Source organism: Balaenoptera physalus (assembly GCF_965194825.1).
Source record: "Balaenoptera physalus genome assembly, chromosome: 5".
NCBI lineage: Eukaryota > Metazoa > Chordata > Mammalia > Artiodactyla > Balaenopteridae > Balaenoptera > Balaenoptera physalus.
In genome coordinates, this window is record NC_138884.1 from 120,596,687 (window position 1) to 120,620,103 (window position 23,417).

The 23,417-nt window shown below is 40.8% G+C and overlaps 1 protein-coding gene across 1 annotated transcript in view; it reads right to left on the reverse strand.

Annotated features, from left to right (window-relative positions):
* The window catches only part of PLA2G12A (phospholipase A2 group XIIA), a 37,081-nt gene extending 17,525 nt beyond the window's left edge, over nt 1-19,556 (reverse strand). The window contains exons 1-3 of the mRNA XM_082463051.1: nt 19,089-19,556; nt 2,257-2,333; nt 1,080-1,245 (exon numbers count right to left, since the gene is read on the reverse strand). Coding sequence (XP_082319177.1) covers nt 1,080-1,245; nt 2,257-2,333; nt 19,089-19,296 — 451 coding nt within the window. The 5' untranslated portion in view covers nt 19,297-19,556. The remainder of the gene's footprint in view (nt 1-1,079; nt 1,246-2,256; nt 2,334-19,088) is intronic.
* Nucleotides 19,557-23,417: the final 3,861 nt, after the last annotated feature.

A 23,417-nucleotide genomic window follows, 5' to 3' on the forward strand; every position in this document is an offset into this window, starting at 1 on the left:
CCTTAGCCAAAAGCTTTCAAAGGGATTCAGAGGTTGTGAGTTCAAGCTTCACCTGGAGCAGAGATTTCCTCCTTGTTATTACTTCCTAGTTATTACTAGAATTTCAGAATAACACCTATAATAGGAGACTATTTGGGGAATACTGGAATAGAACACAAGTTTTAAAGTCAGAAGTATGCAACTTGGGACAAGTTACTTCTTTCTGAACCTCAATTTCCTTCCTTTAAAAAGGGGCATAATGCCAACTAGTACTTTGGGTTTCTGTGAACATCAATGAAAACATGTCTCAAGTATCTAGCACAGTATCTTACAGAAAGTGCTTAAAAATGGTAGTTTCCTTTCTTGCCCCTTCTTACTGCCCCTCCTCTTCTGATTTCAGTGTATGGTACGTTCTTTGGCTTGACAGTAAAGAAATCTTGTTGACTATTAGTATTTGTACAGCAATGTGTATTTCTACAAATATTTCATTTTACCCTTATGACAACTCTACAAGATGGGTATTACCGTTCTCATTTTATAAATGAGGACACTGAAACGCCTATTACCTTTGCTGACTTTGTTTTGTATCCCTTCACTGCAATAATCATCACCGTGAGTATGACTACATGCTGAGCCCTGTGAGTTCTCTTGGCAAATCACTGAACCTGGGGGTGGTGGTTTTGAGGACCTTCCTGACACAGATACATATGAAGAGACAGAGTTAAGACTCAAATCTTCCAGAACTTCCTACTCCAAATCCAATGTGCTATACCCCGAACTTCACTGGATCCAGAATTTCAAACTTCAGGCTCTGGGTAATTAGAACTACACTACAGGGCACAAGATTTTGGATGAATTCTTCTCTAGCTCACACACCCTCCTCCCCAGGTTTCCTAACACTTCTTGCTTCTGTGATTGTAAACCATTTTAGATGACAAAAATCACTGACTTCTCATCTCAGAAAATTAAAGGGACTGTTTAACCATAGATAAGGTAATACATAGTGAAAGATTTCTATCGGTATATCCTGTACTAACACAAAAGCATCTAATAAAACTTCCCAGACTGCACTCATCCCCATCCCACCGAATCAGCCTTACCCTGCACATGCTGAGCTAGCCCTAGTGTTTTCTGCACATCTCGGCAAATCTTGGAGAGGCAATACTGAAACTCCTCATCACAGTCGTTTTTGCTTTTGCCGCAGGTCTCATAGCACCTGTCGTGTTGGTTGCAGCACTTTGTCAAGGAAGGGATGCCAATGTTAAGCTGAAAGAGACATTTGGATGGATGATTGCTGATGAAATTCAAACCTTCTCTGAAGCAGCGCATCAAAGAAACTTAGAAATCAAAGACAACACTGCTATATAGATAATTTCCAAAATTCGCTTCTGCCTCCAAATGCTTTCCAGGTTAGATTTCTCTCCATTACCCTCACTTGCACCCACCCATGTTACTCCATCCTCTCAGCCATGCCTCAAAGCTCCCTATTTTGCAATGTTAAGAGAATTCGCAGTCATTTGCCAGTAGCAAACGCAACTTCCAATTGTCCAAAACACAAAACATAATTTTAAGAATAGAAAGATAAAGCTAGGAGCTTTAGAAGACTTGCAGGGGCTATGCAAGTATGATTTTTGGATATTCCCAAGTATTTTGTGCCTCCTCCTTCAATAAAATGTACTTTATATGAAATGTCACCAACAACTTCTAAGGTCCTACAACTCAAACTTTATTTTTGGTTTTTATGGTTTAATCTTTAAGTGTTCATCCATTCCCTAAAGACATTATTCCTTCGAATCCGGAATTATCTTTAACTATTTTAAATAACTTTATATGCAAAACCCTTGTGTCTAGGAATCACTTTCATAAAACATTTTTCTCCCATAATACTGGCTCAGATTCAGCCTCCCTTACAACAAACACACAGCTATCCCACTTAGCCTAGTTTTAATATAGAAAATATTATGCTTTCCTGTACTTTTTCATCCTAAGTAGTGTTACTTCTATACTCTAAACTTTTCAATCATATTTGTGACATGAGGAAATATCATTTAAATGGTATTAACATCTACAAGATTAAAAAATAAAACATGACTTTTACTCCATTTAGTTTCATTACGACTTATTAAATGTGTTTTAGCTATAAAAGAATATAACAAACCTGATCACTATTACAAAAAACAAACTTATTTCTGAGCCTGAGAACATATTGATGGTTTATCAAGAGTATTCCGTAGCCTACCAATCATAAAACCTTATCAAATAAAAAATGATATTTACATGAACACCGAACAGTGGGGAGCCACATCCATTCGGCGGGGAGGGTTTATATCCGTAACGCGGAACAGGCTTAGATCCTATAAAATATAAATGGTATCATAATTAATTTTCAAATATGCTAGAGAATACATACACAAAAAGGTCTACAATGTGCTAGACTAGCCCTGGAAATATTTACTATTTGGATGCTAACATAAGTGAATATGTGTTTATTCGGATGAGCATTAAAAATGCTAATTTGTCTACTGAATTATTTTTACTTCTCCTGAAGCAAAATATGTACAAACGTGTACATGTACGCATAGATGGCAGTTCATAAAATATTATGGTGGTTCATAAAATGTAATTATGTTTGCAAGCCTACACCATACAAACATGTGAATCCTTATTCTGGACTTCTGTCGATTTCAGAGGTTACATGCCAGACTGGGTCCATATATATGAAACATAAATCCACACCATTTTCCTATACATTCTAATGCTTATATTTTTAGGTTAAAACCTACAGGGCAAGAACTGTATCTTCCCAACCTCAGCCAACGCTCCATGGTACACAAACCTCAATAACCATTAACTAGAGCCTAAAGCTAAGGAAGACAAGGTCATCTGATCATTTAATTACTTTAATATCATTATAAGACATTACAAGACCATTCTAGCCCAGACTCCAACCAACCATTTCACAAATATACTCCTCTGCCCTCTAAGGAAAAAGGCAAGAAACAAAGATAGCTTGGTAAACTATTACTCCAGTTATACTCTCCTTAATAGCACCAATAGTTCAGTAACAAGGAGAAAGATGACATTATCAAAGCAATCTTAAATGTTGGAAGATACTTCAGAAATATCTCTCCTCATGTAATACAGAAATCACTTCAATACAACGAAGAGTTTTTGAATGTTTCCCACAATCCTATAGTGTCAGGAAACAGCCTACTCCATTGTGGACTGGCATTAACTGTTGAGTTCTTTCTTCTCTTTTTCGCGTAAATTCTACCTGTAAGCAATCCTCTGCCCTCTGGGGGACACAAAGCCACCCAATTCCCTATTTTACATGATAATCCTTTCACACACCTGGGGCTACCATTTATCTTCCACAAATAAAATATCCCCAGTTATTCCAAATACCACCCCACATTTGGATACTTTGGAGAGACACAAAGTATTCCACCGACTTTCATTCAATTAACATTTATTACTAGGAGACTTTAAGGTAAGTTTGCCTTCCAAAAGTAAAGTGAGGAAGAAAAAAAGCAACCCTTCCAGCAATCAGCCATCAAAATAAGTAATCCACTCAAAGTAATGAACTAAAAATGGTTTAAGGGCGCTGCTAAGACTCGCATGCTCAACTGAGGTGACCAAGTAGAGCCTCAAGAGAGCGTAACTTCATGGAGATATAAAGTTCCACCCAGTCTGAAGAACAATGTGTACAAAAGGGGATCGTTATGATGGATCTAGCAAAGAGGAGGCCAATGACAGAAGTTTCTCTAGCACTGTCCAAGAGGAGGGCTGTTCCTGGGCCCTTGGAGGATGAAGGTAGACGCCTCAGGCTATCACAGGTGAGTCACTGTGACCCTTCAACTCCTGCTTTTAGTCCCTCACTCTTAAGAAAACTCTTTACGATTTCGCATTCCACTCTAAAGGGCCTACAGAGAGAGGATATTCTAACTATCTATACTTGGATATCTAATGGGCACCTCAAACTTAAGGTGTACCTCCTGCCATTCACCCCCAAACCTGTTCTATCCACAGTTCCCTCTTCTCAGGTAATAGAAATCCATCCTTCCAGGTGCTCAGGGAAAAAACCTCAGCCATCTTTAACTCTCTCATTTTCTTATATCCCACATCCAATTCGACAGCATATCCTGTTGACTCTACCTTCAAAATATTCAGAATCTAACCACTTCTCACCACCTCCACTGCTACCATCCTGCTCCAAGTCACCACGGATTACTGCCATAACCCAACTAGTCTTTTTGGTTTCCCCACCCAACACCACCTCCAGCTATGGTCCAATCTCAACACTGAACCTGAGTGATCCTATTAAAATATATGTTAGATTAAGTCTTTGCTCTGCCAAAACCCCTCCAATGGCTTCTCATTTTATTCAGAATAAAAGCTGGGACTTCCCTGGTGGTCCAGTGGTTAAGACTCTGCACTTCCACTGAGGGGTGCGTGGGTTCAAACCCTGGCTGGGGAACTAAGATCCTATATGCCATGCTGCATAGCCAAAAAAAGAAAAAAAAAAAAAAAAAGAAAAAAGTCAAAAGTCCTTTCATTATCTATAAGCCCTATATAATGGCATCTCCGACCTCATCTCCTTACTGTTCTCTCTCCTCTTCCTTCCTTCCTCACTCCATCTCATCACATCTGACCTCTTTGCTGGGCCACAGACACTCCAGGTCTGCTCTTGCCTTAGTGTCACTGAAGCTGCTGTTTTTCTATGTGGATACTCTTCCTCCTGACATCTACATACTTCTTCATGTTCAAGGCCTTTTCTGACCATACCATTGGTAGCACATATGACCTTCTAACATATTACTAACCTATTTTGTTTATTATCTGTCACCCCATATTAAAATATAAACTCTTTGAGGGCAGGGATTTTTGTCTATTTTGTACCCCCAACGCATAGTGCAATGTCTGGCATATAGTTAGGTTCTCAATAAATATTTGTTGATGAATGAATGCATGAGCAGAAGACTTGGAAGCCTAATATTCATGGCAGTTATAATACTCATTATAAACAAACTGGTACTGCTGTTTACCCTTCAGTCTCTTTTGAGTTTGGTGAGCATTCATCAGCCTCCAAAGACTGATCACTTCTAGTTTGTCACATCCAGAATGTGGCACCCCAAACTGAACACCATTAGGAATGATGGGCCTATTTTGAGCTGGATAAACTACTTGTATTAATATAACCTAAGACAGCATATGTTTCAGCTATGTCTCAATGCTAAAATACAGCACAGGACTTCCCTGGTGGCACAGTGGCTAAGAATCCGCCTGCCAATGCAGGGGACACGGGTTTGAGGCCTGGTCCGGGAAGATCCCACATGCCGCAGAGCAATGAAGCCCGTGTGCCACAACTACTGAGCCTGCACTCTAGAGCCTGTGAGCCACAACTACTGAGCTTGTGCTCTAGGGCCTGTGAGCCACAACTACTGAGCCCGCACGGCACAACTACTGAAGCCCATGCACCTAGAGCCCGTGCTCCGCAACGAGAAGCCACCACAATGAGAAGCCCGCGCACCGCAGCGAAAAGTAGCCCCCGCTTGCCGTAACTAGAGAAAGCCCACGCGCAGCAATGAAGACCCAATGCAGCCAAAAAATAAATAAATTTTAAAAAATAAAATAAAATACAGCACAATAACAGTAGAAAAAAGTTTTTTTTCTAAAATGAACTTTTTAACATCTACTGCTAGAGGCTCAGCACTTCTGCCATTTAATTTTTGAGCCTAAAACACTAGGTTATAAAATTCTTATCTTGTTAGATTTAGTTCATCATTCAGGACTGTTAAGCAGATTTTAAATCTAGAGGTATTCACCCAGTGTTACTTGTTATACGCAGATATTCACAAACTTGAGACACTGATTTAACCAGGACAGAGATCTGCAACACCCTGCTAGAGATGAGCCCTCTCTACAAGAAGCCATGACGTCATTAACCCAACCCTTTGGGTAGACCACTTAGCCAGTTGTGATTTCACCTAAAACAAGTTCTATCCAGCCTACACTTCTCATGGGAGTATCATGAGAGACTAGGCATCTGATCTACCCTACCATGCTAGAAACCTCTTCACTGAAAGGGAGGAAGGCTGACTCAGCATTATATCCTTGGGGAAGCCATTCTAGCCCCTTGAAGTTCTCTCTTGTCAAGGGTTTTAACAACCAACCGTCTAAAATGTTTAGAAACTCATGTAGCAAGAGATACTAAGCAGTGAGTCACATTTATAGTCTGAAAAAAGTACAACAAATATGCCAAAGAGTGTTCAAAAAGTCTGGAAACAGAAAAAATATTTTATTTAATATACATATTTTTTTCAGGTTAACAACTGGACTTTTTGCTTTAAATTAAGAAGCACATCACCTTAAAAGGTGCCTGGAGATTGAAGCAACACATATCAGGCATATTACTTGAAAATCTAACCAACAAGCTGTTTATCCTGTTTCCAACTTTGTGGATACCCCGTACACTACCCCTGCCAGTCTCCAGATTTCTGGTACTTATCTCTTTTCTATGAGGATCAAAGATTACCACCCTCAGACAACTGATACGGGCCTAGAGTTTTAAAGGCATGTGGATGTCTAATCTCTTCTTCTCAAGTGTCTGCTTTTTTTTTTTTTAACCAGAAAGTTATTTCTCTCAATGTTATACAACAGTAGCACTTCTATTTTCCCTTCCCTTTGTTTTTTATATAAACCCATACACTTTTCTTCGATTTTGAGTCTATAAAAACATTTCTGAACATTCCGATGTGTACAATAATAGTGATACATATCTGTGTGCATATGTATTGATATATACAGACGTTACCTCATTTTGTAAAAGATAATTACCTTTGAACGGGAGAACGATTAGAAGCAAATGAAGTCAGGGAAAACAAAACAAAATATACTTACTATAAGAGAATAAAGAGGAAAAGAGTACAGAGAAAATCAGCTGGCAAAAATGAAAATGGAGGCAAGGATGGAAGTAGTAGTCATCTCAAACAGGGCTAGTGCTTAAAACTGTCCTAAGAGAGGAGCTGCTAAAATGGAGTAATAAAGAACCTAGATCTACTGTATGTGAAATACTAGACAATAACACCATGAAATAAGTGCTGGTAAAACTGGCTCTCCAGTGTAAGTGGAAAAAGGGGCATGTGTTTCTTTTTTGTTTCTTTTGAAGGAACCTACTAATATCAGTTCCTCAGAGAGGCCTTTCTTACTCACTCTATTTGGAATAGTGCCCCTTCACTTTTATATCCATTCCATACACCCATGGTTGGCTTTATTTTTCTTTCTAACATTTATTAACCAAATTAACATAATTAGTTTCTATGGAGACAGCAATTTTGTCTTGCTCACCTAGAAGATGCCTGGCACAAAGTGGGTGCACAGGAAATCACCGGATGAAAAAATGAGAAACATTCCTTGCTGAAATTAAAATCTTCTTTATCCACAGCAAACATAAAACAAACCAAAACCAAAACAAACAAAACAACCCCCCCCAAAAAAAACCCCCAGAAAATTGAACTAGTTTCCTGAAATTTTTTAAAGTGTTTTAAATTCTAAATTCATCTTTATGTTGAAATAATTATTTCTGAGCAACTTACACAGAAGGTTGTTGATTTAAGATTAAGTGGATATGGCGAAGGCTGAGAGGAGTGAGGACAAGGTGGCAGAGCGGAAGGATCTGAGCTCAGCCCCTCTCATGAAAACACCAAAATCACAACTAATTGCTGAACAACCACTGAAAAGGACTGGAACCTACCAAAAACGATATTCTACTCCCAAAGACAAAGAAACCACAAGAAGGTGGTAGGAGGGTGCATTTGCCATACAATCAAATCCCATACCCGCCAGGTGGATGACCGACAAAATGGAAAATAATTATATCACAGAGGTTCTCCCACTAAGAGTTCTGAGCCCCAGGTCAGGCTCCCCAGTCTGGGGGTGTGGCATCAGGAGGAGGAACCCCCAGAACATTGTGCTTTGAAGGTCAGGGGGGCTTGACTGCAGGAAATCAACAGGACGGGAGAAAACAGAAAGGCCTCTCTTGGAGGACACACACAAGACCTTGGGTGCATCGGGACTCAGGGGAAAAAGCGGTGACTTCATAAGACCAGACCTACCTGCTGATCTTGGAGGGTCTCCTGGGGAGACGGGGGGCACTTATGGCTCACTGTGGGGACAAGGACACTGGCGGCAGAGTTATTTGGAAGTACTCGTTGGCATGAGCTGTCGTGGAGACCACCATTTTGATGCCAAGACCTGGCCCCACCCTCCCCTGTGCTGGGAAGCCTCAGGCTAAACAACCAACAAGGAAGGAACACAGCCCCACCAATCAGCAGACAGGCTACTTAAAGTCTTCTTGAGCCCACAGCCACCTCTAAACACACTGCTTGACATGGCCCTGCCCACCAGAGGGACAACACCCAGCTCCACCCACCAGTGACACCAGTCCCTCCCACCAGGAAGCCTGCACAAGCCTCCTAGACCACTCTCACCCACAGAAGCAAGAGGAACTACAATCCTGCAGCCTGTGGGACCACAAACACAGAGTTAGACAAAATGAGACAGCAGAGGAGTATGTTCCAAACAAAGGAAAAGACAAAACCCCTGAAGAACTAAGTGAAGTGGAGATAAGCAATCTACCCGAAAAACAATTCAGAATAATGATAGTAAAGATGATCCAAGATCTCGGAAAAGGTGGAGGCACAGATCGAGGATATACAAGAAATGTTTAACAGAGAGCTAGAAGAATTAAAGTACAAACAGAGTTCAACAATACAATAAATGCAATAAAAAATACATTAGAAGGAATCAATAGCAGAACAAATGAAGCAGAAGAACGGATAAGTGAGCTGAAGACAGAATGGTGGAAATCACTGCCATGGAACAGAATAAAGAAAAAAGAATGAAAAGAAATGAGGACAGTCTCAGAGACCTCTGAGACAACATTAAATGCACCAACATTCACATTGTAGGGGTTCCAGAAAGAGAAAAGAGACAGAAAGAGTCTGAGAAAATACTTGAAGAGATAATAGCTGAAAACTTCCCTAACATGGGAAAGGAAACAGTCACCCGAGTCCAGGAAGTGCAGAGAGTCCCATACAGGATCACCCAAAGAGGAACACACTGAGACACATATTAATCAAACGGACAAAAATTAAAGACAAAGAGAAAATATTAAGAGCAACAAGGGAAAAGCAACAAATAACATACAAAGGAATCCCCATAAGGTTATCAGATGATTTTTCAGCAGAAACTCTGCAGGCCAGAAGGGAGTGGCACAATATATTTAAAATGATGAAAGGGGAAAACCTACAACCAAGAATACTCTACCAGCAAGGCTCTCATTTAGATTCGAGGAAGAAATCAAAAGCTTTACAGACAAGCGAAAGCTAAGAGAATTCAGCACCACCAAACCAGCTTTACAACAAATGCTAAAGGAACTTCTTTAGGTGGAAAAGAAAAAGCCACAACTAGAAACAAGAAAATTATGAGCGGGAAAGCTCACCAGGAAAAGCAAACACACAGTAAAGATAGGAAATCATCCACACACAAATACGATATCAAAACCAGCAATCGTGGGGCTTCCCCGGTGGCACAGTGGTTAAGAATCCGCCTGCCAATGCAGGGGACATGGGTTCAAGCCCTGGTCCGGGAAGATCCCACATGACGCAGAGCAACTAAGCCTGTGCGCCACAGCTACTGAGCATGTGCTCTAGAGCCCCCGAGTCACAACTACTGAGCCCATGTGCCACAACTACTGAAGCCCACGTGCCTAGAGCCCGTGCTCCACAAGAGAAGCCACTGCAATGAGAAGCCTGCGCACTGCAATGAAGAGTAGCACCCACTCGCTGCAACTAGATAAAGCCCGTGCGCAGCAACAAAGACCCAACACAGCTAAAAATAAATTAAAAGAAAAAACCAAACAAAAAAACCCAGCAATCGTGAGAAGAGGAGAGTACAAATGCAGGATATAGGAAATGTATTTGAAATTAAGAGACCAACAACTTAAAACAATCTTGTATATGTACAGACTGCTATAGCAAAACCTCATGGTAACCGCAAACCAAAAATCTACAATAGACAGACACACACAGACAAAATAGGAATCCAAACACAACATTAAAGATAGTCATCCAGTCACAAGACAGGAGAACAAAAAAGGTAGGGAAGAAAAAAGACCTACAAAAGCAAATCCAAAACAATTAACAAAACGGCAGTAAGAACATAGATATCGATAATTACCTTAAATGTAGATGAATTAAATGCTCCAATCAAAAGACACAGACTGGCTGAATGAATACAAAAACAAGACCCATGTGTATGCTGTCTACTAGAGGCCCACTTCAGATCTAGGGACACACAGGGGATGGAAAAAGGTATTCCATGCAAATGGAAATCAAAATAAAATGGGAGTAGCAATACTCATATCTGACAAAATAGACTTTAAAGACTGTTACAAGAGACAAAGAAGGGCACTACATAACGATCAAGGGAGCAATCCAAGAAGAAGATATAACAATTATAAATATATATGCACGCAACGTAGGAGCACCCCAATATATAAAGGAAATGCTAACAGCCATAAAAGAAGAAATCAACAGTAACAGAATAATAGTGGGGGACTTTGACACCCCACTTACATCAATGGACAGATCATCCAGACAGAAAGTCAATAAGGAAACACAGGCCTTCAATGATACATCAGACCAGATGGACTTAATTGATATTTATAGAACATTCCATCCAAAAGCAGCAGAATACATATTCCTTTCAAGTGCACACGAAACATTCTCCAGGATAGATCACATGCTGGGGCCTAAAGCAAGCTTTGGTAAATTTAAGAAAACTGAAATCATATCAAGCATCTTTTCTGACAAACGATGAGATTAGAAATCAGCTACAAGAAAAAAACTGTAAAAAACACAAACATGTGGAGGGTAAGCAATATGTTACTAAACAACCAATGGATCACTGAAGAAATCAAAGAGGAAATCAAAAACTACTTACAGACATTATGAAATTATATTCATATAATTATATGAAGTTATACCTATTGGTTTATACTAAAGGCGACTATGACCACTAAAAAAAAAAAAATACCTACAGACAAATGAAAACAAAAATATGATCCAAACCCTATGGGACACAGCAAAAGCAGTTCTAAGAGGGAAGTTTATAGCAATACAGTCTTACCTCAGGAAACAAGAAAAATCACAAATAAACAACCTAAACGTACACCTAAAGCAACCAGAGAAAGAAGAACAAAAAACCCAAAGTTAGCAGAAGGAAAGAAATCATAAAGATCAGAGCAAAAATAAATGAAATAGAGATGAAGAAAACAATAGAAAAGATCAATGAAACCAAAGGCTGCTTCTTTGAGAAGATAAACAAAATTGATAAACCTTTAGCCAGACTCATCAAGAAAAAAAGGGAGAGGGCTCAAATCAATAAAATGAGAAATGAAAAAGGAGAAGTTACAACTGACACCACAGAAATACAAAGGATCTTAAGAGACTACTACAAGCAACTATATGCCAATAAAATGGACAAATTCTTAGAAAGGTACAATCTCCCAAAACTGAACCAGGAAGAAATTGAAGAGACCAATCACAAGCACTGAAATTGAAACTGTTATGAAAAATCTTCCAACAAACAAAAGTCCAGGACCAGATGGCTTCACAGGCGAATTCTATCAAACATTTAGAGAAGAGTTAACACCTATCCTCCTGCAATTATTTCCAAAATTGCAGAGGAAGGAACACTTCTAAACTCATTCTATGAGGCCACCATCACCTTGATACCAAAACCAGACAAAGATACCACAAAAAAAGAAAATTGCAGGCCAATATCACTGATGAACATAGATGTAAAAATCCTCAACAAAATACTAGCAAACCAAATCCAACAATACATTCGAAGGCTCATACACCATAATCAAGTGGGATTTATCCCAGGGATACAAGGATTTTTTTAATTCCACAAATCAATCAGTGTGATACACCACATTAACTAACTGAAGAATAAAAACCATGTGATCATCTCAACAGATGCAGAAAAAGCTTTTGACAAAATCCAACACCCATTTGTGATAAAAGCTCTCCAGAAAGTGGGTATAGAGGGAACATACCTCAAAATAATAAAGGCCATATATGACAAACCCACAGATGACATCATACTCAATGGCGAAAAGCTAAAAGTATTTCCTCTATAATCAGGAACAAGAGAAGGATGTCCACTCTCACTACTTTTATTCAACATTGTTTTGGAAGTCCTAGCCATGGCAATCAGAGAAGAAAAAGAAATAAAAGGAATCCAAATTGGAAAAGAAGTTAAACTGTCACTGTTTGCAGATGACATAATACTATACATCACAGAAAATCCTAAAGGTGACACCAGAAAACTACTAGAGCTCATCAATGAATTTGGTAAAATTGCAGGATACAAAATTAATACACAGAAATCTGTTGCATTTCTATACACTAACAAAAGATCAGGAAAAGAAATGAAGGAAACAATCCCATTTACCACTGCAACAAAAAGAATACCTAGGAATAAACCTACCTAAGGAAGCAAAAGATCTATTCTCTGAAAACTATAAGATGCTGATGAAAGAAATTGAAGATGACACAAACAGATGGAAAAATATACCATGTTCTTGATTGGAAGAATCAATATTGTCAAAATGACTATACTACCCAAGGTAATCTACAGATTCAATGCAATCCCTATCAAATTACCAATGGCATTTTTCATGGAACTAGAACAAATAATTCTAAAATTTGTATGGAAACACAAAAGACTCTCAATAGCCAAAGCAATACTGAGAAAGAAAAACGGAGCTGGAGGAATCAGGCTTCCTGAGTTCAGACTATACTCTAAAGCTACAGTATTCAAAACACTATGGTACTGGCACAAAGACTTATAGATCAATGTAACAGGACAGAAAGCCCAGAAATAAACCTATGCCCCTATGGTCAATTAATCTATGACAAAGGAGGCAAGGGTATGCAGTGGAGAAAAGACAGTTTCTTCAATAAGTGGTGTTGGGAAAACTGGACAGCTACATGTAAAAGAATGAAATTAGAACATTCTCTAACACCATACACAAAAATAAACTCAAAATGGATTAAAGACCTATATGTAAGACTGGATACTATAAAACTCTTAGAGGAAAACACAGGCACAACACTCTTTGACATAAATTGCAGCAATATCTTTTAGGATCCACCTCCCAAAATAATGAAAATAAAAACAAAAATAAACAAATGGGACCGAATTAAACTCAAAAGCTTTTGCACAGCAAAGGAAACCATACACAAAATGAAAAGATAACCCCCAGAATGGGAGAAAATATTTGCAAACGATGTGACCAACAAGGGATTAATCTCCAAAATATACAAACAGCTCAATAAAAAAATAACAAACAACCCAATCAAAAACTGGGCAGAAGACCTAAATAGACATTTCTCCAAAAAGCACATGAAAAGATGCTCAACATCACTAATTATTAGAGAAATGCAAATCAAAACTACAATGAGGTATCACCTCACAGTGGTCAGAATGGGCATCATCAAAAAGTCTACAAACAATAAATGCTGGAGAGGATGTGGAGAAAAGGGAACCCTCCTACACTGTTGGTAGAAATGTAAATCAGTACAGCCACTATGGAGAACAGTATGGAGGTTCCTTAAAAAAACTAAAAATGGATCTACCATATGATCCAGCAATCCCACTTCTGGGCACATATCCGGAGAAAACCATACTTTGAAAAGATACATGCACCCCAATGTTCACTGCAGTACTATTTACAATAGCCAAGACATGGAAGCAACCTAAATGTCCATCGACAGATGAGTGGATAAAGAAGATGTGGTACATATGTACAATGGAATATTACTCAGCCATAAAAAAGAATGAAATAATGCCATTCGCAGCAATATGGATGGGCCTAGAGATTATCATACTAAGTGACAAAAGTCACACAAAATGATACAAATGAATTTATTTACAAAACAGAAACAGATTCACAGACTTAGAAAACAAACTTATGGTTACCAGAGGGGAAAGGTGGGGGAAGGATAAATTAGGAGGTTGGGATTAACATATACACAGTACTATATATAAAACAGATAAACAACAAGGAACTACTGTATAGCACAGGGAACTCCACTCAATACTCTGTAATAATTTACATGGGGAAAGAATCTAAGAATAGATGTATGTATATGTATAACTAAATCACTTTGCTGTACACCTGAAACTAACACAACACTGTAAATCAACTATACTCCAATGTAAAATAAAAATTAAAAAATAAATAAAAGTTAAAAAAAGAAAAAATGGTTAAGTTGATATGGATACCATGATTACAACTGTATTCATATCATTTTAAGTGTTGTTATAAAAGGTGTTATAAGCTGCTGATCATTAAGAATATTTAGCATTTCTACTGGTGCCAGTTTTTACTAAGTGCTATGAACCGAACTGTGTCCCTGCCAAAATCACATGCTGAAGCCCTAACTCTCAATGTATTTGGTGATAGGGCCTTTGGGAGGTAATTAGGGTTAGACGAGGTCACGAGGGTAGGGCCCTCATGACAGGATTAGTACCCTTATAAGAAGAGGCACCAGAGAACTTACTTTCCCTTCACCCCCTGCCCCTACCATGCAAGAAGGCAGCTGTCTGCAAGCCAGAAAGAGCTCTCACCACAGAAAAGTGTTGGCTAGGGCTTTCCTGGTGACACAGTGGTTAAGAATCCGCCTGCCAATGCAGGGGATACGGGTGCGATCCCTGGCCCAGGAAGATCCCACATGCTGCGGAGCAACTAAGCCCGTGAGCCACAACTACTGAGCCCACGTGCCACAACTACTGAAGCCCACGTGCCTAGAGCCCGTGCTCGGCAACACGAGAAGCCACCGCAATGAGAAGCCCACGCACTGCAACGAAGAGTAGCCCCCGCTCGCCGCAACTAGGGAAAGCCCTCGTGCAGCAACAAAGACCCAAAGCAGTCAAAAATAAATAAATACATAAAAAAAAAAAGTGTTGGCTAAACCCTGATCTTGGACTTTCTAGTCTTCAGAACTGTAAGAAATAAACTCCTGTTGTTTACATCACCCCAGTCTGTGGTATTTTATTATAGCAACCTGGGCAGACTAATACACAAAGCAAGCAAAAACTCAACAGTAGAATAAACAACATCAGAGTCAAACCAAAAATCCATGATGTGTTGGGGTCACCGTCCCCTAAAATTTGTAAGCAGAAATTACAAATTACAATATCTTAGCTTTATTGTACAGAAAGCTAAGAAAAAAAATGAGATCGGAATAAGAGTTTTAAAAACAAACCAGGGACTTCCCTGGCGGTCCAGTGGTTAAGACTCTGCCCTTCCACTGCAGGGGGTGCAGGTTCGATCCCTAGTCGGGGAGCTAAGATCCTACATACTACAGGGTGCTGCCAAACAAAACAAAACAGAACAAAACAAAAACCAAATCCACTACATACAACCACATGGAAATACTATTCATTGATTTCACTTTTTGACTAAGCGACTGCTCTTATCTGATGCTTTATGTTTTATCATCTGTATGGGCAGTTGAAATCTAAAGATTCTCCTGGACTGAGACAATGATACTTCTTTTCTACATATTTTTCTTAATTTGGTGTAAATACCTTCAAGAGACCAATTTCCTTCACCTGAAAGACATTGAAATGGATGAGAAGCATGAAGGGAAGCCTGTTGGGTCACAGAAAGATCTTATCACTGTGTTTTGTATGAAGCTGCATAGAATTCCAACCTGCTTTCCCAAACACTTGAAACTTTAAATTCCTGATTATTAATCTCCAAAGGGCCCTTATGCTACTTTATTTTTCTAGTACATTCACTTTCCTATTTTCCTCAATCTCCAACACTTCTATTCCCACCTTCTCACTCAGCTGATGACCTCGATTCCTACTTCACTGAGAAAACCAAGGCAATGAGAGGATAACTTGAACACTACCCACCTAACTGGCATCTGTGCCCATATCCTCTCTGCTCTTGGCCAATCTATTTATGTACTAGAACTCACTCCTCTCACCTAAGGACATGACTCCAATAATTCTCCTTCCTCTCTCCCTCATTAGTGTTTTTACTCTCTGCTGAATCATTCTCAAAAGCATACAAATATGCTGTTATTTTTCCTAATGAACCGAAAACTAGTTTTTCCATGATCACCACCCCCCGCTCCCCCCCACCGCTCCCCCCCCACAACCGCTTTCAGTTAATGGCAACACCATCCTTACAATTATTCAGGCTGAAAACTTTGGAATCCTTTTTTAGTTTACTCACACCCTCCTTCCAAGCCATTAGCAAATGCTTTAGGGTCTTCCTTCAAAATACACCCCAAATCCAACCACTTCTCACCACCTTTATTGCTACCACCCTGAACAAAACTACCACCATGTTTGGTCTGAATTTTTGCACCCGTCACTCCGCCTCCATTCTTGCTCCCCCACCTTTCTCGACCCTTTTTATTCTGAGCACGACAGCCAAAGGGATCCTGTTAAGATATCAATTACTGAATGAATTGATGACTTATTCATAATTCTAAAAACATTTTACAAGCCAATTTTGTTTTCTATTTTTAAAGGAAATTGGAAAATTTTCTTCCTCAATCTTCTCTGCTGTCAGGGAGAAAAAAGTTAAAAGAAAAAAACAGTGACCATTAAATTTGCCCCCCTAAGTAACTTTATTTCACTCTCCGTAAAGCCTTGTTCCCACCCTAGGCAGGATGGCCAGAAGGAGCAAATCTCCATAATGCTGGCCCTTCACCAGAGCAAAGATAAGTGAATGCAACAAATCTGTGCCCTTTAATCCAACATCTCTCCCTCCGTTAAGTCTTTTTTTTAAGGATCCCTTGACCTCTTTACTGCGACTATTAAACACTCCTTAATCACCATGCTCCTTTAATTTTGATACTTGTCTGTTTCTGTTTGGTCCTGATTTGGTCACTAATATTCCAGAATACAGGAAAAGGTTGAGACAGTGTTCCAGGGAGACTTCTCAAGTAACAGCAATTAAAGAACAATCTTCATTATGTTGGAATTATCAACACGGTGACTTGGAACCACAGTCCTATGAGCAGACAGTACTTACGAAGTACTAAAAGATTTTCACTGAAGCATACCGTTTCCTAAATTCTCGAGCTCATTTGTGTTTTTTTAAGCTGGAGACCTTGCTCTAAACTCCAAATGGTAAATTTTGTGAGGCTTGTGGAAGAGAAGAGGATTAAGAAAAAGGAAAGATTAAAATAATATTTTTAATAAGAATAGTATCCGTTTAACTTCAGAGATATTTTAAATGTAATAAACGAAACTAAATAAACTCTAGAACGCTTGACTCATAATAAATTTATGAAGACTGATCCTTCCAAGTCTTTCCTATCTCAGTAAATGGCAACTACATCCTTCCTCTGGCTCAGGCCAAAACCTTCAGAGTCATCCTTGCCTGGCATTTCAGCTCTGGTCCTTTACACTTGCTGTTCCCTCTGCCTGGATTGTTCTTTCCCTAGATCATCACAGTGCCACCTTCCCCATTTCAGATTTCTTCTCAAATACTATCTCATCAGTGAGGCCTTCCCCCAACCTATTTAAAAGAGTAAACTAACGCCTCCCAACACCGCCACTGACGGTTCCCCTGCTGTACTGTTCTGGAATCACTGGCACACTGCAGATCTACACACACTGCACATTTGGCTTGTTTTACTTATTCTTTAGTTTACTGTCTCTCCCCAGCAGAATGTAAGCTCCATGGACAGAAATTCTGTCAGTTTTGTTCACTGCCAAATCTCCAATTGGTACAACGCCTGACACATAGCAGGCACTCAATTATTTGTTTAATGAATGGGGATGACCAAGTAAAACTATGACATCTGCCTCAGGAAAAGCAACCATTTAATCTTCAAATTACTCACTTAACTTATTCCTCCTAACAAGCTCTACAAAGACAAAAACATCCTTCCTGATTGAACACTGGTGGTAACGTTTAGGCATACATTTAGGAAGGAATGAAATTTAGAAATTCATAGCATATAAGATATAGTTCATTCTTTACCTCCATTAACAGAAAACTAGAAATTATGACCGCATGTTGCATCACGTTTTCACATGACAGAGGTCCCTTTACAATTCACCTACGAATAGTCCAGTTTTACCTCTAAAGTCCTTTAGTTCCCTATTATTTTGAGCTGCCAAGCATTAAATTAACTAGGCCCAAACCTTGTCCACTTTTATTGGAAACATGACCTCCCAATTACTTTCTTAACATTTTGAAATTCAAAAAAGAAGCCCAAGTACTTTGTCTGAACTATTACAACATCTAAGCATTCAAAAAAGTCAAGTGCTTCAAAAGAACGATCTCTGCCTGAAATACTAAGTTATTATAACCAACAATGCCACCAAACAAGTTCTCAGATTCAAACAGAATTAAAGTTTAAAAATATGAAAAAGTAAATCAAAAGAATAATATTAATAGCAACCAACAATGAGGAGGCAGCGTCACTGGTATCTAAGGAAAGAAAATTCCTGTCAAGTACTGCTAGAATCATTTCCTAGAAGAGTTAATCAGAACTCTTTCTCAACAGTAAAGTACACCAAAAGTCTGTACAAAGGTCGCAATTTATTGTCTGTAGCTTTGCAGAAAAAAAAAAAATTTAAACCAATTCTTGAGAAAGTTAAAAAAGCATGACTTTAAACTTCCTGCTATGTTTTGCGTGTTCAGCTGACTAATTTAAAGGCGCTAAAATCAGTCTGTTTCACTCCATCCCCATGATGCTACGTCACTAACTTCTTAGGCAACTTTCATGCAATTTCAACAATAACAAAAGTAAATCAGACGCAACGAAAACAGAATGGAGAGTACACTCTCAGGTGATCTCTCACATTCTAACAATAGTGGTGCGAACTCGTCAGCAGGTTTCTCAATCACAAAAATGGCAAGAATCTAGCGATGGTTAAGTTTTTCCAGGGCCAGAAGACACCGTCAAGGTCTGCCTGGCATCTCACACCTCCACGACCTCGGTCCCCCCCAAAAGCCCTGAAAGCACGGGCCTCGCGGGGCCTGGGGCTCCCCTCACCGTCATTGCACTTATACTGGCAGAGCCCGTCCTCGCCTCCCAGAAGGTCCAACGCGGCGTTCAGGTACGTGTCTATCTTGTGAACGCCGTTCCGGATGGTCTTCAGGGTGGCTCTCCAGTCGGTGGTCTGGGCCTGCTCCTGGCACCTGAAAGCGGCGGTCAGGAGGAGAAGAAGGACGGCGAGCACGGGCCGCAGGAGCAGGGCCATCCGCGCAGCGCCGGGCCGTGCTAGGCCGCACGGGTCCCCGGAGCCGCGCCCTAGGCAGCGTCCCTCGGGTCGCCCTAGGCAGCGGCGCGAGCCCGGGGCTTGGCGACAGCGGCCAGCTCCATGCCCACGCCTCCTGCCCGGCTGGGAGGAGGGCCCTCACAGCCTGCAACGAGCTCCCGCTGGGAGACAGTGCACCGGCGGAGATCAGGGAGCGGCACACGCGCCCACCTGGGCGGGCCGCGGGCCCTGTGCGCCTGCGCCAAGCGTGGTGCGTCTGAGGCGCGGGGGAGGCGGGAGCGCAGAGCGGCCGCTGCGTCCTCCCCACCCACGTGGTGGTCGCGGCGCGCCCCTGAGGCCGGCTCACCTGGCCCTCGTTAGTACTACCTTAGGGGTTGGTTGTACTAATTAAATACCAATGCCGGGCCCCGTACCCCAGACGGGCAGATTAGTTCGTCCCGGTGTCAGTGGACATCGGTGTTTTTTGAAAGCTCCCAGGGTAGTTGTAGGGTGCAGCCAGGTGGCGAACCCTTGTGACCTCATCTGACCTGTCGGGGTGCAGCCCAGCCACCCGAGCGACAAGCTTTTCATGGTGTAGACAACGTCAGAGAAATGAGCCAACCCCCACCCTCCCTACCCGTAATCCCCTGCAGAGAGCGCTGTTTGAAATCATGATTCTGCAGGATACGTGGGCCGAACGAGCATCTCACCTCCTCGGGCCCTCACCCGGTCCTCTCGAACCGCGGTGGCCGCGGTTGGGGGATCGGGATTGGAACATATTAATCCAAGGCCGTGGTGGTGCCTGGCTGACAAAGACGAGCTAGATGCTAGTTTAGAAATTTCGGAAGAAGAAAATGGTTTGACAATAAAACCATGAGTTTTCTTCCCTGGTAAGGAAGAAGCCGTACTCCGTACTTGAACGCAGTTTAAAAAAAAAAAAATAAAAGGAAAGCACAGTTTTCCTACTCAAGATATTTTGTAACTTGATGGCTCCAGTGACATTTCCCTGTATTTTTTCCCAGTGCAGCGCAGAATCCTTAAATAACAATTGCAGTAATTTCGACCAGAGCTATAAATAGTTATCTTAGTATCCTGGCAGTTTCCAAGAATTTTACAGTAAGATCCAGGGCAATATTGCGAGTGTTGAGAAAAGATGTGTCCTTTCTATAAGAATTACCAATAAATTCTAGTTTGCCGTTTTGTGTTTCTTACAAGCTTCATGAGTTGATAATTAATGTGCAGTGCAGAGCTCATAAGAATTATCTCTATTTAGAGCTTAGTCTGTGCCAGGCACTTCATGGACTTAATCTCTCACACTCAGAACACCGCTTTTCAGGAATACAACCTTTGGGCGAATTAGAAACAAAAAAAGTTAGTGGAGAGTGGCCTGCCTTAAGTCTGCCCTCAGATGCTCAGCCAGGCACCCTTGGGCTGTGATCAACTTGAACTACAGTGGAAGAAGAGGAGAGATGTGCTTGAGAGGTATTATCCTTTTTACAGTAAAGGAGTTGAGGTGCCTGCAGAGCAGTCATGTGACAGTATCCAGTCAAATCAAGGTGGCTTGCGGCATCTTAGTTCCCCCACCAGGGATGGAACCCTGGCAGTGAGAGCGCCGAGTCCTAACACTGGACCGCCAGGGAATTCCCAAGGTCTCTTTCTGCCACCACGAGATGCCAAAGATTTTTTTTCTTTAATTTTTGGACAGCACATTTCAACAGCTGGAAAAAGGAAACAGAATTCTTGTTTTTAAAGCTTCCTGGAGCTTTGGTTTTCTCATCTCTAAAGTTTGGATGTTGTACCAGATTACCTCTGAGGTCCCACCTAGCTCCACCAGGGGAACACTTAAACCAGGTTCGGCTCTTTCAGAGAAACTCACTGGTATGGGAATAAGTCTTCAGAAAGAAAAGACAGAATACTGTATAGTAATGTTACCTGGTTCCAGCCCTGTTATAGATGCCCCAAATCTCTCCTTTATACCTTTTCTGTATACATTTACTCCTTGGTGATCTCATCTAATTTCTTTACCCTAAATACAGCCTTAGCTCTGAGGATTCAGGTTTAGTCTTTTTTGTCTCATCTTTCCTTAGGGATTAAATTCTCAAACTCCATTTCCTCTGGCTGATAGAAATCTCTTTTTTTTTTATTTTTTAATTAATTAATTTATTTATTTTTGGCTGTGTTGGGTCTTCGTTTCTGTGCGAGGGCTTTCTCTTGTTGCAGCGAGCGGGGGCCACTCTTCATTGCGGTGCACGGGCCTCTCACTATCATGGCCTCTCTTGTTGCGGAGCACAGGCTCCAGACGCGCAGGCTCAGTAGTTTTGGCTCACGGGCCCAGTTGCTCTGCAGCATGTGGGATCTTCCCAGGCCAGGGCTCGAACCCGTGTCGCCTGCATTGGCAGGCAGATTCTCAATCACTGCGCCACTAGGGAAGCCCAGAAACCTCTTTTTCTCTTAAACAAATCTCCTTTTCTACTGTGTTCTTCATGGAAATCACTGCCATCTTTACAGAAAACAAGATTCTAAGTTTTATTTTCACATTCTTTTCATAATCAATCATTAGATATTTGTTCTGCTGTAATGATTCCAAGATTTACTTTTTCCTCTTAATTCCTGCTGTCAGATACCAGGGTATGGCATTGACCACAGGACCAGCTACGTGATTTGCAGGGCTCAGCACAAAGTAAAAATGCAAGGCCCCTTGTTCAAAAATTATTAAGAATTTCAAGGTGATAACGGGAGATATGAAAGCAAGTCTGGAACCCTCCTAGGTTCAGGGCCTTGTGCATTGGCACAGGGTACTTGCTGGTGAAGTCAGCCCTGATTGACCATATCACGTAACTCCTAGATGACCCACTTTCATCTTTTCTTCCAAATAGTCAGCATAAAATGTTTGAAAGAGGCTTCTTTACAGGGCCCTTTCATCTACTCAGCAAAACCTGTTATTATCGAGACAGACACTATTGGTTGCAAACGCACAGCTTCCAGGTCTTGCCTGCTAGCAAATGGCTAGTTTGTCTATATATACGTTGACTGTGGATGGGCAGGAGCGGAAGTCAGGAAGCCGGTTAGGACATTATAAACCAGGTAAGATATTATTATGGCTTGGCCCAAGGAGGAAGCAGTGGAGGTGTGAAAAGTGGTCACGTTCTAGATATAACTTGATGGTAGATCCAACAGAATTTACTGATGGATTGAATGTGGTGTAAAGGGAAAGAAGACTCAAGGATAACATTGAGGTTTTGGCTTAAACGGTTGGAAAGATAGAGAGTTCTTACCAGCTAAAATGGGGAGGATTCCAGAAGAAGCAGATTTCAGGGAAAATTTAGAAAATTAATTTCAGACATACCATGTTTGAGAAGCTTATACTGAATTTGTAGTTCAGAAGTGAGATAAGAGCTGGAAATAAACTTGGAAGTCGTCAGCATAGAAATGGCTTTTAAGCCATGGGACTAGATAAGATCCTCTAAAAAGTGAGCATGTAAAGAGGAGCAGAACAGGGTCTAAGTCATAGGAGGTCAGGTAACTAAGCAGCAGCAAAGGAGACTAAGAAGGAACAGCCAAGTGCAGCAGGAGAGTGCTACATTCCAGTGTGTCTAAGAAAGACAGAACCATCACTTCAGCGGGTGTGCAACAAGGTGAGGACAGGATATTGATCACTGGATTTAATAACATGTAGGTTATTGGTGAACTTCACAAGAGACATGTCCATGGAGTACTGGGGAAAAAACACAATTGTACTTCCAGGAAGAAAAAATAGAAAGAGGAACTAGGGAAAGAAATTATGGTCAAAATTATCAAAATAAATTATGAAAATATAAAATATGCTGTTTTTGTGCTGATTTTTGTCTGAATGATTAAATGCCTTGGAATGGGAACTTCTGGGTGCCTGCAACTAGGCTGTGTTTCTTCTGTTTTTTTAAATTATTAATTAATTAATTTATTTATTTATTTTTGGCTGTGTTGGGTCTTAGTTGCTGCACACGGGCTTTCTCTAGCTGTGGTGAGCGGGGGCTACTCTTCGTTGAGGTGCGCGGGCTTCTTGTTGCGGTGGGTTTTCTTGTCGCGGAGCACCGGCTCTAGGCGCACAGGCTTCAGTAGCTGTGGCTCGCGGGCTTTAGAGCGCA